Genomic DNA, 13,288 nt, shown 5'->3' with positions numbered 1-13,288 from the left:
CAACCGCACGACTCAAGCCGCCTGGCCGCTAGTCCTCGCAAGTGCTACGAGCGCAGAGGCACGTTGACATGAAACATAATTAACCGTACTTTTTCCATAACATCACACAAAAAAATTCTATCGGAGCTTAGTAATAGCTCTGGGGGAGATTGGGCGGGGGACAAAACCGGAGCGGCTCCGCCGCATCCGCAGGGACTCGGTTCTTCAAAGCCTCGGAGAAAGTTAGCAGGTTAATTCACCGGAAACCGGGCGCCCAGCTGCCCTCAGCGCCTTTCGGCATTTCAGTCTAGGAATGAGTAGGTTCACTCCGCATTTTTAATGTTACCTAACAAGCCGCAAGGCTCTAAAGCGGCTATCCCTCGATCTAACCTTGACCGTAAGACAGCGGCCCACCCAGCAAACCAAGAGCATCCCACGCTCCCCACATCCTTCCACTGAAGCAGTTTTTTGATGCGCTCGCTAATACAGGCTGTACCTTTCCCCCTTCTCTCCTTAGGCAAGGAACAGTCTGTGCCAAAGCAGCAATTAATTTTTGAGCCAAAATGGGAAAAGCAGGGACTAAAATCACGCCGCTTTCCTCCAAGATCCTTAGGTATATTAAAAGAAGGTCGCTTCTTACATTCCTCCTTCAAGAGGAAACAGATTCACCCCTTCCTACACCCTCCCGCTGAAGGAGTATCCACGTAATACTCAGCCACAACTTGATTCATACAAAAAAGTACTCGCAAAGAAACGTCAAGCCATAGGTTATCATTTAACTGTCGAAAGCCTTCCCTGCAGTCACAGCAGAGTCCGTGAGGCCTCCACTCAGTTCGGAACCCGGTGCAGGCACAAGAACCAGGGAGAAGATTCGAAGGAAGAATCAGACCGCAAGTTCAAATCCTAGATACCGAACGAAGGGCTGCTTTCGGCAGATTTCTTTTTTTCTTTCTGAACACAAGAAAAGCCTTTAGACCGTACGCACGCACACGTGTGACAAACCCTAACCAACGATTTTGTTTTCGAGATGTTGCACTTAACGTTATAGACGTACAGCTGCCTCGGGATTTGGCGTTCCCCGCACCTCGTATCACTGCAATACATTAAAAAGAATTGGCTACCGTTAAGCGTCGAGTCCTCAAGTTTAATTCTTTCCATTATATTTCAGTGGGATCACTTACAGTACCAAAACTCTAAAGCAATACTTCAAAAAAAAAAAAGCGAGGGAGGGAACATTGCCGCTAACGTGTCGTTTTAGCGGCCTGCTTAAGAGCACGTTAAAGAGAGGGCAGCCAAAGACCTACTACTGACCCACGTACCAAAATACCTGTTTTCCATACGGTTTATAAAAGGCATACATTTTACTTAGACCCGATTGCTTTTCTAAGAGAAAGATATGTACACATAAAGACACGTCCAGCAGATGAAAGCCCTTCTGAGCCAACGCCTCCCAGGTAAAGGATCGGAGGAGGAGGAGGAGCACAAAAGGATCTAGCACCAAAGAGAGGCAGGGTAAAGTTAACCGCGTTCGGCAGCACACCGAGGGAACGTTTGAAAACCAACCGCTCCGCAACTGCCACGAGCCTAGAAATGAGCTCCCTCTTCTGCTTAATCTTCTGCTGCCTCCGATAAGGGAGCGGTCCGTACGGTACCCCCCAAATCACGTTACGCAAAAGACAAAAGCGAAGATGGTAACATCTGACAGCGCCTTAACACACGCTCCCAGAACGGCCGGCACCAGGGCTTCGTTCCCTCCCCTAACCGGTGAAACTTCAATCTAGGTTTTCTACCAGTCAGGAGCAAAGCCCAGCTTCGCCAGCAGCTGCTCCGCTCCCACCCGCATTCGCGCAGGAGGAATATTTCTGGGTTCCCGTCCCTGCTTCCAAGGCCAGCGCGGCCGTCTTAAGTCACAGAAAAGCAGCCCCTACGAGCGATGCCGTATGCCCTCCCCTTCTCAGGCACGCATCACGACCGATGGGCTTACCGGTCGCCCTCGTGCTCCTCCTAGGCCAAAAAAAACCCCCAAAAATCCACTGGTTATTGTACGCGTTAAATGGACCGATTTCAGAGGACAAAGACCGAGCGCTCCATTCCAGAGCAGCTCGGAGCCGGACACGATTCTCGCATTTCTGGGACATGGCCGTAAACATCCCCGTACAGCGGCGCCTACGCAGCATTTCTAACACCTGCCCAAGTGATACGGCCCTGATACTCTGAACGAAGTAGCAGCCTTTCCTCCAGAGGAAAGCCTTAACAAGGGTGGTTCCAGTTCTTTGGGGTGTTTTTTCCCTTATCATAGCCTACTCATACCACTAAGCAATCAAAAGAGAGCGCAAGGGCCGTGATTCTTAAGTAGAGGGAGACCTCTCCTGGTTACGTCCGGTAAGGCACCAAGACCCAGAAGCAGAAAAAGGTAGTAAGATCCCTATCCTAAACACACACACACACACACACACACACACACACCCACCCCAGTCACACCCCCGTTTCGGTCACCGCTCTTTTGACTGCAGCCTTTAGCAACTCCCTGCACAGGGGGCAGGGACAACTCATGGCTACAGAAACCGTGCCAGTGACCGGGGCACTACCAAAGACACCCGTTCAACACGGGCAGCAGCAGAGCAGGAATTGAAATGGAAGCGATTTACGGGGTTAGTGGTGTTGCTTAGTACTACATCTGGTGGGTAGGAAATACTCGCGTGGCATTCAGAAGTCGCTTCAAATGCATGGGAAAGTAGTTCCCTGGTAAGCAGAGGCCACAGTAATCCCACAGTAAAATACAGGTATAAGCGTCGTATAGGCGTTCGCTAAGTCCACGCGGCTCGGATCCCGGCTTTGAAATACAAAAGCAGTTACAAACCGCTGCTGCCTCGGATCGTTCGAGCAGAAGATGAGCTTAAAGCACCGTAAGGCGATACGGTATTTCCAGCTGAGACAACCGATAGCGAGTTGTTTCCCGTCCCGAGGTCAGCCAGGATTTTATTTATTTTGTGCACGCTCAGCTGAAGAAACACAGCTGCTCGTAAACATCAATGCTATGCAAGATACGGGACGCTTTTGAGGTACTCCCCTCTGTCGCTCTGCACAACGGAAAGAATAAACGATCTCGCACTTATTTACAGATGATCTAATACCAAAAAAAAAACCAACCCTCTTTATTTCCATTTTGCTTCTGTTAAAGAAAATAAAACACAACCCCGGGCTCAAGCCCCTTCATTTCAGATCCCAAAGAAACACGCGTACATTCGCATCGCAAGGAACAGACGGCGCGTCGTGCCTCTATCCGCCTCACCAAGTCTGCGGTTCGCCGCTGTTCATTATCGCGTTTCTTCGTTCTTACCGGGAAGCCCCCACGCGACTCTCCGACGGCGCCCCTTTTTTGTGGAAAAGTGCGAAGTATTGTGAAGGAACTAGTCTTACTTCTATTAACCTTCCCCTATCGATTTTCACTTGACTTCAGATGTGATGCCAAGATCAGAAAAGTTTAAGACCGCTTCACAAAGAGAAGAGAAATAAACGCACTGCCTCCGGCCCGCACAAATCCATTTTCTGCAACACGTACTCAAGTTATTTTTAGCATTTGTAAAGGAAATCCTACCAAGCCTACTAAGTACGGGTCTTAACTGATAACGTTATTTAACTAAGCGAGAGGCCTTCAGAAGGCGGAGGTAACGATTCAGAAGAAAGCCACCCTACCATTCCAGACATTGGAGGGAAAATATCGGCCCTCGCAATCGGAAGAAGCCTTGCAATGCGGCGTAATACGCGGCTACTCGGAAACCGATTTTTGAAGTATTAGTCAAGAGGAGCCTTCCTACGTACGAAGGCGACGACTTAGTTCTCGAGCAAATCGCGGTCATTACGCTTAAGCATACATAAACGGGGAAGCATTCTCAGAGCGACCACCTTCTTTGTGCTCACCTTTACCGCTGCTCTAAATCATCTACTGAGTTCCGTCTCGCCTATTTATCGCTGCTCCGCAGGAACTACGCTCGGCAGAATTTTGTGGCAGCTAAGAGGACGTCACCCAGTTACTAATCTTTGCGTAAGGCTTTACATTGCACTAAATCACAGGTTTCTGTGAAAACACTTGCGGCGGTAAAAGGTTGCCGACTAATACGGCCTGCGTAAATTAAGTGTTTCTGACCGCTGACAGGCGAACGCTAAAAATAAAATGGCAATTGTAGAAGCCTACAGCAAACGCAGCTGGTACGCGTAATACCCGGCGGCATGCCACGGAGCCGACGTGCAGCAGAGGCGACACATATTACGGCTATCGGTTTATTTTAGGACTTTTTGGCAACCGGAACTCGACGATGGTTTTGTGCAATACCAAAGGCGTACACCATTCCTTACGGCTTAGCGTGTTTGTAACAATGCTGCACGTGGGAAGCACTCCGGCTGTGGGAACCCCACGGCTACGAGTATCAGCCAGGTGCGGATATTTCCAAAACATTAAACACAAGTTTGTTTCCAAAAGAGAACGCGACGAGTCACTTAGGGCTAACTCCTGTGTTTTGATCCAAGTAACCCCTCTCCCTATGAACCTCCCGAGCCACATATCGCAACTTTGACTTCAAAGACATTTGTTTTTCTTTGATTGGGAAGATTGTTACGGTGCGGAAGTAGCCCTGTCAATCCTTTTGCGTGGGACAGCAGCAGGTCATGGCAGTAGGTGGGGGACGGGGAGGAGCACCGGAGCAGAAATCCTGAAGGCACCTGCCTAAGGAGTTTGCTCTCGTACGCAAAAATAATCCGGGCAGTCAAAATTAACAGTGACGGTTTCTGAAACGCGTGCAGCCGAGTCCAACTCGAGGAAATTTTTTTCTGCTCAGAGAAAACCACAGATATAATTTTGCCAGCAGACAATTCAGAAGCCGTGACAGCAGCAACTCCTGATGCAGACTTTTGGATCACCTGCTCAACAAAACAAGGTTAAAATAGGCCACTTAACCCCATGAGTCAGGCCTGACACATCCACCTGCAAACTAATGGGAAACTAAACAAAGAATAACCGAACAAAAAAGGACAGTAGGACAGGATACCCGCTTGAGACATCAAGGAGACGGACAACTGCACCGAGAGCTCTGGCTTTAGCTCATTTTCACTCATCTCCACACACGGAACCAGCGAAAGAATAATTAATAGCGATCAGCGGTTTAGAAACCTACCTTACAAGAACATTACAAGACCAACCGCTCGGCCATTTGAGTTCAGATCTTGTTCTACCCACATCCTCAGCACTATCACCGACAGCTTCGTCCGGCTGCAGAGTCCATCTGGACGAGAACCACAGAACGTTACAAACCTAAACACACATGATAAGAACCAATCCTTTTTGTCTTCATGGAAATAATTAAGCCTCTGGTTTTGCAAAATTAATTTCTCCATATAGTGACACGAACAGTTATTGCTTTAAATAAAAAAAAAAGAAGGAATAGAAGTTTGATACAGGATCGTACGTGAAGTACGACGACAGCTTAAGCACACGGCACGCGTTCTCGGCCCGCAAACGCTACGAAAGGCATACGATACGTGCCGTTAAAGCATTCAATAATTGCACTACAGCACAAAAAGGGAAAAGCACCACAGCAGAATAAGACTGCTCAGCGGCTCTACTATTCACCAACCGCGTTGGCAAAATAAGTATTGTGATAATGTTATTTAGCTTCTTGTAGCAAGGCAAAAAAAAAAAAAAAAAGTTCACTATTTACCAGGGTCACTCATTTATTTTTCCCAAGAGGCAAAGGAAAGAAGAAGCCAGAAAAGCAAACAGCTAAACGTTCTAAGACTTTCAGGCTGGTTAAACAGATCGTAGAAGGTTCAAAAACAGAAAAAGCAGGGAGAACCAGCCACAAAATACAATAAACCTTTTATCGCAAAGCACCGAATTCTCGGCGCGACGTTGAGTTTTTGTGCAAAGCGCGGGCCATAGCTACACACGCCGCAGCAAGCCGCAGAGACGGCAGAAGTCAAAACAAAAAAAAGCCTAAAAAAATTGCACGTACGCTGCTTGAACTTCTTTTGTCGGTGACTTTTGGAAAATAAATCAGCTCTCCTCTCAAAGGCTTTTGGAAATGGCAGTAAAATAGTTCACAGAAAAGAGCAGACACCTCGTAACAATATCCAAAGAGACCCTCATCCAGTCCGAGCCATTTAAATCTCTTCCCAAGCGCTAGTTATCCGCAGACCTTTGCGTTATTTGCTTCGGCTACCCCACGTAAAGCGACCCCTCCCACGGCAATCGGGGTCTCCCTGACCCACCGAAAGGCTCGCAAGGAACCAAATCGAGCTTACCCATCGCTGTTGACAGGCAAGGAACTCTAGACTACCTTACTCAATAACCTCGGTCCTCAAAGCCTAACAACTGATCAGCAAAAAAAGGATATTTTCCCTCCTCGTACGCCAACCCTTTTCCATCAGTCCGTTCCCTGTCTGGGAACCAGCAAACCCAGAAGTCTGAAGTGTTAGAAAACACACATTTCTCGGCTACAGCTTTCAAAGGGTGATCCAAGTATTAAAGCGCATAGTTTTGTAACCAAGCGGCAATATTTAGGTCTATCTCGCACATTTACAACCTAAGAAACGTCACTGTCTCACTTCCCTTACGCTGGTATTTGAGCCTCGGGGAAGGGCGAGAACAAAGAACAGCACAATCCCGCACAGCCCCCGAGTCACGAAGCAGCCCCGACAGCCAGGACTCAGCTTTTGGGGACGGGTAGCTGGTGCTACACCACCTGTTTGACCGGGGGAAGGAAATCAGGGGAGGCTGCCAGGTCGTGGTGCAGACACGGTCCGCGTTTAACAAAGTTGCGGGGCAGGTGCGTAGCGAGGTGCGCCCGAGGGCACGGAGGGCCTCGGGCGGGCAGGCACTTACTTCTGGAGGGGCGCCGCCGCCAGCCCGGCCGCCGCCGCCGCGCGGGCCTCGAACTCCTCCTCCCGCCGCGGCACGTCCCCGGAGCCGCGGAAGCCCAGCTCCACCAGCTACCCCCCCCACCTCCTCGCTCTGCGGGAAGGAAAAGACGGGCAGGGAGCCCGGCTGGCGCCGGTACACCAGAGACGAGTCCGCCGCCGCGGGCGGAGGGCACCACCCGGCGGCGCGACGGGAGTGCGCGCGGCTCCCGTGGGTCCGGGGCCGCCCCGCCGGGGCGGGCGGCGAACCTCCGCTCCTAGCCGCGGCTACGCGCCTCTCCGCAGGGGGCCGGTCCCGACTCGCCACGGCCAGCGGAGGTGCTCCCGGCTGCGGGGTCGCGCAGGCAGGGCGGCGCTAGCGGGACCCTCCTAGGCTCAGCGCCCGGAGAACGTAACTCAGGAAAAGGGAGGCGGTCTGCCTAACACCTCCCTGACATCAGCTGTGCTGAGTAGCCGGGAGCTGCTCATCAGGTGGGGCTGCAAACACCTGCGGGCTCTGCCTCGCTCCGGTCCGGTGTAATAAAGACTCACGACTACGGCCGTGCCAAGTGATGAACGAGCTCTGAGCACCAGCTCACCTGAGGCGCTCGGGTACTCGGGGCGGTTAACGCTACCATAGCCTCCGGCATCCCCACAGCATCCCAGGCAGCAGCACACAAATCTCAGTAGCTGAAACACTGCAGTTTCGTGCCCACCTTCCTCTGCCTGCACGGCACCTAGGCTGCAGGAAAGGAGGTGCACTGCTTTACATACCTCCAGCTGGAAAACAATTCCCACCTTTAAACTAACATCTCCACAGGAGAGTCACACCAACAAGTTGAGCACAGAGGCGGGAGGCGGCAGAGCTAGGAGTGAGGGAGTTCCTCCTGCCGCAGCTGGGGCACCTGATAAGCCCCGACAGGCAAAGCACCCCACAAAGTAAGCCCTGACAGGCAAAGCACCCCAGCCGGGCTCCCGGGCCACCTCTGCCCACGCTGCAGGCAGGCTGCCAAACTAAGTCCAGATTTCTTAAAGCCAAACGGGGATAGGCAGCTGCTTTCTGGGAGCAAACCCGTAAGCAATACCACCCGCCTTCTAAACCCGAGACAGAAAACCTTTTGCCACTTTCCCAAAAGCGTTTCCCACCGAGCAGTGTACGCTATTGGTTTCAGAGGTCAAACTTTCAGCAGTTGGCACCCTCCAAATATCACCGGAACACGAGTCGGTCGACCGGACGCATCCCTCGGAACGATTCAGCCTAAAAATCACGCTTTATAAGCAAGACCTTCTTCCCAGTTTTGGTTAAGAACTGGGCCAGCGCTATCTTGAAGCTGCCTTTGCACAGCAAAGCCAGCCCCAGTGCCTTCACCTCATCTCACACCTCTAGACAGATGGGATGTTTGTTACGCTTCGTTTCTCCGGGTGGATATCAAAAACAAACGCTACAAAACACGCAGCTGCTCACATGAAAGGCTTTCTGGTCCAGACCCGCAGTTTGAAACTTGCTTGTGAGCAGACCCGTTTCTGCCAGTCCCCCCGCACTTCTCAGGCGTACCAAGACACAAACACCACCTGCATGCCCCTTCCCCTGCTTCACAGCCACCCCGCTGCTGACTGACTTCAGCACAGTTTGGGAGCTTTCTCTGCACCCAAGACCTGCGCCACCTCCCCCGTGTGAGGAAACTTTGCACGGGGAAAAGCAGGACAGTTTATTCCCTGAGGATGCGCGTTTTACTCGTGAGACGCTCACACTGAACGGACACCAAAAGCTTCACCAGCCAACAACGTGCCTGACTCCCTTCAGGAGCTAAGTATTGACCTCCGGCCGCCACTCAGACCTCTCCCGCCGTGCCCGGTACCTCCCACAGCAAAAGCCCGAGAGCCACAGAGGGGACTTCCCCACCGCGGGCGAACCGAGGCAGGGCACGCTACCCCGCCTTCCCTGCCCGAAGGCGGCCGGGACCGGGCGGGGAGCCCCGGGGCGGCGTCCCGTCTCCCACTGACCTTCAGATAGTGCCGGTCCCGCGCCGTCACCCGCGACTCCAGGTACTCCTCATAGCTGCGGAACGGCAGCGAGCGGGAAGGAGAAGCAGCCGCAGCCATCCCGCGCGCGCCCGCATCTATGGAAACGGCGGGCGGCGGCGCGAGCGATGGCGCAACAGCTGCGGCGGCACGAGCCGCCCCGTCCCATCCAATCAGCGCGCGCGGGGCGAGAGCGGCGCGCGGCAGCCCCGTGTCCCGTGGGAGCTGCTTGGTTCTTTGCTTTTAGGTTTTTGGGGGGATTACGGGGGGGGGGGGGGGGAAGGAGAAGGTTGCGGGGGCCGCTCATCGCAGCGATGCAAACCAGGCACCGTGCTGGGCGCGAGAGCGCGCGGCTCGTCCGCAGCCCCCGGTGCAGGCGGCCGAAGGTCTGGGAAGGAGGCGCAAATGCCGAGCAGCGCGCTTGCGCAGATGCAGCCACCGCACGTGCAAAGGCAAACCCAAGCGGGAAAAACAACTTACCTTGCGCCCCCGCTTACCCCGCGCCGCGTCAATGCAAGCATCTGCAGCCTCCGCAGGAAGACACCACAGGATGGGCGCACTGCGCCTCATACGCTGGTTTCGTAAGACAGGTGGTTGCCTAACGTCTGGCCGCTGTTCCAGTGCGGGTTTTTTTGGCCATCCCACTTCGGAGAAGCAGAAATGAAGTCATAATGGGGCTCTGTGGGAAAGCAGGGAACAGCGAGGCGTCTGCAGCCGACTGCCCGACAGCTCCTACGCCCGTATCAATGGGCTCCGCCATGCTGCAGTGCGGGAGCGTAGGACCTAAGCAAATATTTCAGGGGATTTGGAAAACGATGTACCTCTGCTGCAGGGAGGGTTGTAGAGGTTAAAAACAAGATGCAGTGGGGAGAGGGGGAACGCGAGGGCTTTTTTTCATTTCAGAATTTTAACAAATGCACCCACCACGCGGAGCCGGGGCACGGCCAGCAGCTCAGTGCGCTCCGCCGTGCTCCCTGCAGCCCCTTTCTCAGTTGCGTGTGGATTTGCACCTCCTTTGAAGGCAGCAGTGGTTTGGAAAGGAATTTGGGAGCCCCCTTTGTTTCGTTTCCAGCTTTTTCTCCACAACACGACAGCGTTAAGTCAGAGATGGTAGAAGAGAACGAAAACAAGCCGCAAACCATGAAACGATACGCCATGCCAAGGCCCAACTTCTCAAAATATGCGGGGTTTAAGCCAACGTTTTCCCCATGGGGTGCTAAGTTCCATTTGCAGTTACTCCGTCACAGGGGGAACTCACCAACAGCGCAGCCCACGGCGGCCACCGGCCCGGCCTGCCTGGGGGAGCTCACGGCGAAGCGAGCTGGCTAGGGTAGAACACTAGCTTTACAGAGCAAAAAGGAAGGTCAGGCACTCCCGGGAGACTTCACGTTTGTTCCGACACTTGCTAATGTGGTGCTTTGAGCTGAGCTTCCGGAGGCACCGTGTCTCTCCCCATGCGGTACTTTGCCGAATCCATATCCGAGACTTTTTATATCTGCAAAGCCTGCAAGAAAAGATGACTCAGAAAGCAAATGGGAGAGAAAAAAGGGCAAATTTTAGGTATCGGTCCACATTGTGCCATCATGCCATTTTTAGCCTTGCCGACAAAGAGCTCGGAGACGTCGTGCTGGTGTCCTAGGACGGTTAACTTCGTACATCCACGTTATCTTCATACATCCTGGCTCCCTGCATGCCACTCGCTGCCGGGCTTATACCAGCCCTGCTCTCAGCCTGCTCCACGATTGAGGCCGCCGGTCCTTCACTGAAGGTCACCCAGCCGGCTGACCCACAATCCTACTCTCCCTGCTCGGTTCCCGCAGCCAGACCTCCCCATGGTCCCCAAATCCAGAACCCCTTCCCCAACACGCCCCCCTGCCCGCAGCACCCAAAAAAAAAAAAAAAAAAAAAGAAGGAAATCCCCCCCACCGCCTTGATTTTCCCAGAAGGTTTTTCCTCTGTGCGCAACAACATTTGAAGGCAATATGAAGAGCTTTTATGTAAAATAAGTACAAAAACCTGTTTAAGAGTGCAGCAATTAGTGCCATTGCTACTGAAGCCAAGGTGATAAATACACTTGAATAAAACAGCAGCGGCTGACAGGATAGTTTATATCAGAGTCGGAGCTGCAAAGCCGGAGCTGGAGCCTTTCTTCTTTTCTGGGACCGTCACAGCAGTTTTCCCTCCCTGAAGTCACAATACCGAACGGACTCTTGCTCCCATTGCTTCCGCAGAAGCGATGCTGCCACCGGCGTGGAAAACTAAGTGCTGCCGACAAGCAGAAAAGAGGAAGAGAAGTGTTTTGGTCTCATCTTTTCTCCCAGTAAATCGCTCCCTGGTGAAGGGCAAGGAGGCTCCCCCTTGCCTTCGGAACAGGACCCCAGGAGGCTCTGCGCTTCTGCTGCAGATTTTGGGCTTCTCATCCCGCTCGGGGAACAGTTGGCCAGCGCAACGTGGCCTCCGCTCCGCTTGCAAAAGCGGCGGCCAGAAAGTTTTAAATGCAATCGACAGCTGTAAATACAGCTAAGCCAACGCCAAAACCACTTCTGAAATGCAAGAAACGTAACACGCCGAAAAAGTTGCTTTTATTCCTTACAAGTCTCTCAAGTTGTCCACAGGCTATTTTTAAATGTAACAGAGATATTCACCCAATTTTTAATTGCCTTCGGTCTCCTCCCGATAAGCAAACCTATTTAATTTCCTCGCAGAATAATGGCCAGAAAGAAACAGGAAGGCTTCGTCAGCTCACGTCTCTTAGATTAACTCGCATCAGGTTCTCTGCCGAGGTTGCTAGCAGGCTGCCGTCTGCCACGGCACAGACCTCTTCGTCGCAATAGCGTGACCGCATTTTAATAATTACCGTAATACTACAGGACCGGCCTCCCCCTGCAGCTTCCCGCGCCTGCTGGCGCCCCTTAGCTGCGTGCCGAGGGGCTGCTCCCGACTACCAGAAACCCCAAGTAAAACGTCCGAGTTTCAGCAGCAGCCCTCGACGTGCAGCGTGGCAGCACCCACGCCCCTTGGGAAATGGCGAGCGAGGAGGGAAAGCACCTGCAACCCCTCAGGCCGCCCAATCCTCACCCACCGCAGGTAGGAGACCCCGGGTTTCACCGGCCCCCGGAGGGAGGAGACGCCCAGGCTGCTTCTTCAGCCAAATTTCATCCGACAGCTCTGAAACACGATAAATCGCAGAATCACGGAATGGTAGGGCTTGGAAGGGATGTCCGGAGATCATCTAGTTCAACAGCCTGGCTAAAGCAGCATCACGTAAAGCGGGTTGCACGGGGTCGCGTCCAGGCGGGCTTTGAGCGTCTCCGGAGAAGGAGGAGAGGAATACTCCGCTTCTCCTCAGTGGGAACAGCGAGAGGCGTCGGGAGAAACACGGTTCAAGCAGACCCACAAGCACGAGGTGACGGTGGTGCTCGTCCCCTGCAGGCACAGGGGCTGCAGGAGGACCGTATCGGGGGGGAACCTGACCGCCGGCAGCACCCCTCCTTCCTCAGGTGAGTCCCAAGGGCGACGTGCTCGAACCGTAGCCCCCGACGCGCTCGTCCCTCCCGGCAACCGCAACAGAGCAAGCGGCGCTTCCCGGTAGTTGCTATGGCAAACACCACGCTGCTGTCGCAGCGCAGTTCGGGATCGGTTTTTGCCCAGAAACACACGGATCAAAGCATTTTTTCGTCATACAGGCTAGCTATCGACACGAATTTTCCCTTAAGTAAGACTAAAAAAAATACCATTTCCCTCTGAGGGAAAGCAGTGGCAGCAAGGGACCGGCACACGCGCTCCTCTCTTACCTGCCCGGGGAGCTCCAGGCACCCGCCCCGGGCCGAGGCCGAGGATGGCATGCTACGACGCGGCTCCTGGCAAACGTTGTCATTCAATTAGTTCATTTAGGAGGCCCCGTGCTTCGCCGAGCATTAATTGCACCTAATTGTGCCTGACTGCCGAACGGCAGATAAGCAGCGTTATTTGAATTTTGTAAATTTGCGGTCAGGCCATCTCGCCGGAAACGGCCGGGGCGCACGACGCGCCCGCGTTCAGCTTGCCTTCCCCCCGCTGCGACTCGGGCCCAAGCGACCGCCGCAGAGGAGCCGTTGGGAGTTTTGTCTTGGCACGCGGTACGCGGAGCACGGCACGCAAAGGAAGCACGAGTACCCACTTTGCTCCGCTCCACCCTGCCGCCGATACCGCACCGGCCAAACTCTCTGACAAAAACATGCGTAGCGCCTGCTTTAGCAACGCTCATTTTTCTCCTTCGGGGAAAGAAAATTAACAAAAAGCACAGACAGCAGGCAGGCAAAAGATTACACAACCAGGTTGTAAAATGAAGCACGACTGTATTTTACCCGTTGTCCCCATTCATCCCCGCGCGTGGGTCGCACGCCCTTGCGCGAAA

The 13,288-nt window shown here is 53.4% G+C and overlaps 1 protein-coding gene across 1 annotated transcript in view; it reads right to left on the bottom strand.

The window, feature by feature from the left end:
• The window catches only part of CFAP299 (cilia and flagella associated protein 299), a 58,457-nt gene extending 48,995 nt beyond the window's left edge, over positions 1-9,462 (bottom strand). Inside the window, 4 exon segments of the mRNA XM_054825307.1 lie at positions 6,857-6,963; positions 6,965-6,985; positions 8,875-9,132; positions 9,373-9,462. Of these exon segments, the coding sequence (XP_054681282.1) occupies positions 6,857-6,963; positions 6,965-6,985; positions 8,875-9,132; positions 9,373-9,462 (476 nt within the window).
• Positions 9,463-13,288: the final 3,826 nt, after the last annotated feature.

Source organism: Grus americana, chromosome 4 (assembly GCF_028858705.1).
Source record: "Grus americana isolate bGruAme1 chromosome 4, bGruAme1.mat, whole genome shotgun sequence".
NCBI lineage: Eukaryota > Metazoa > Chordata > Aves > Gruiformes > Gruidae > Grus > Grus americana.
Note: the sequence above shows the minus strand (reverse complement) of the source record. Positions and strands in the feature narration are given on the sequence as shown.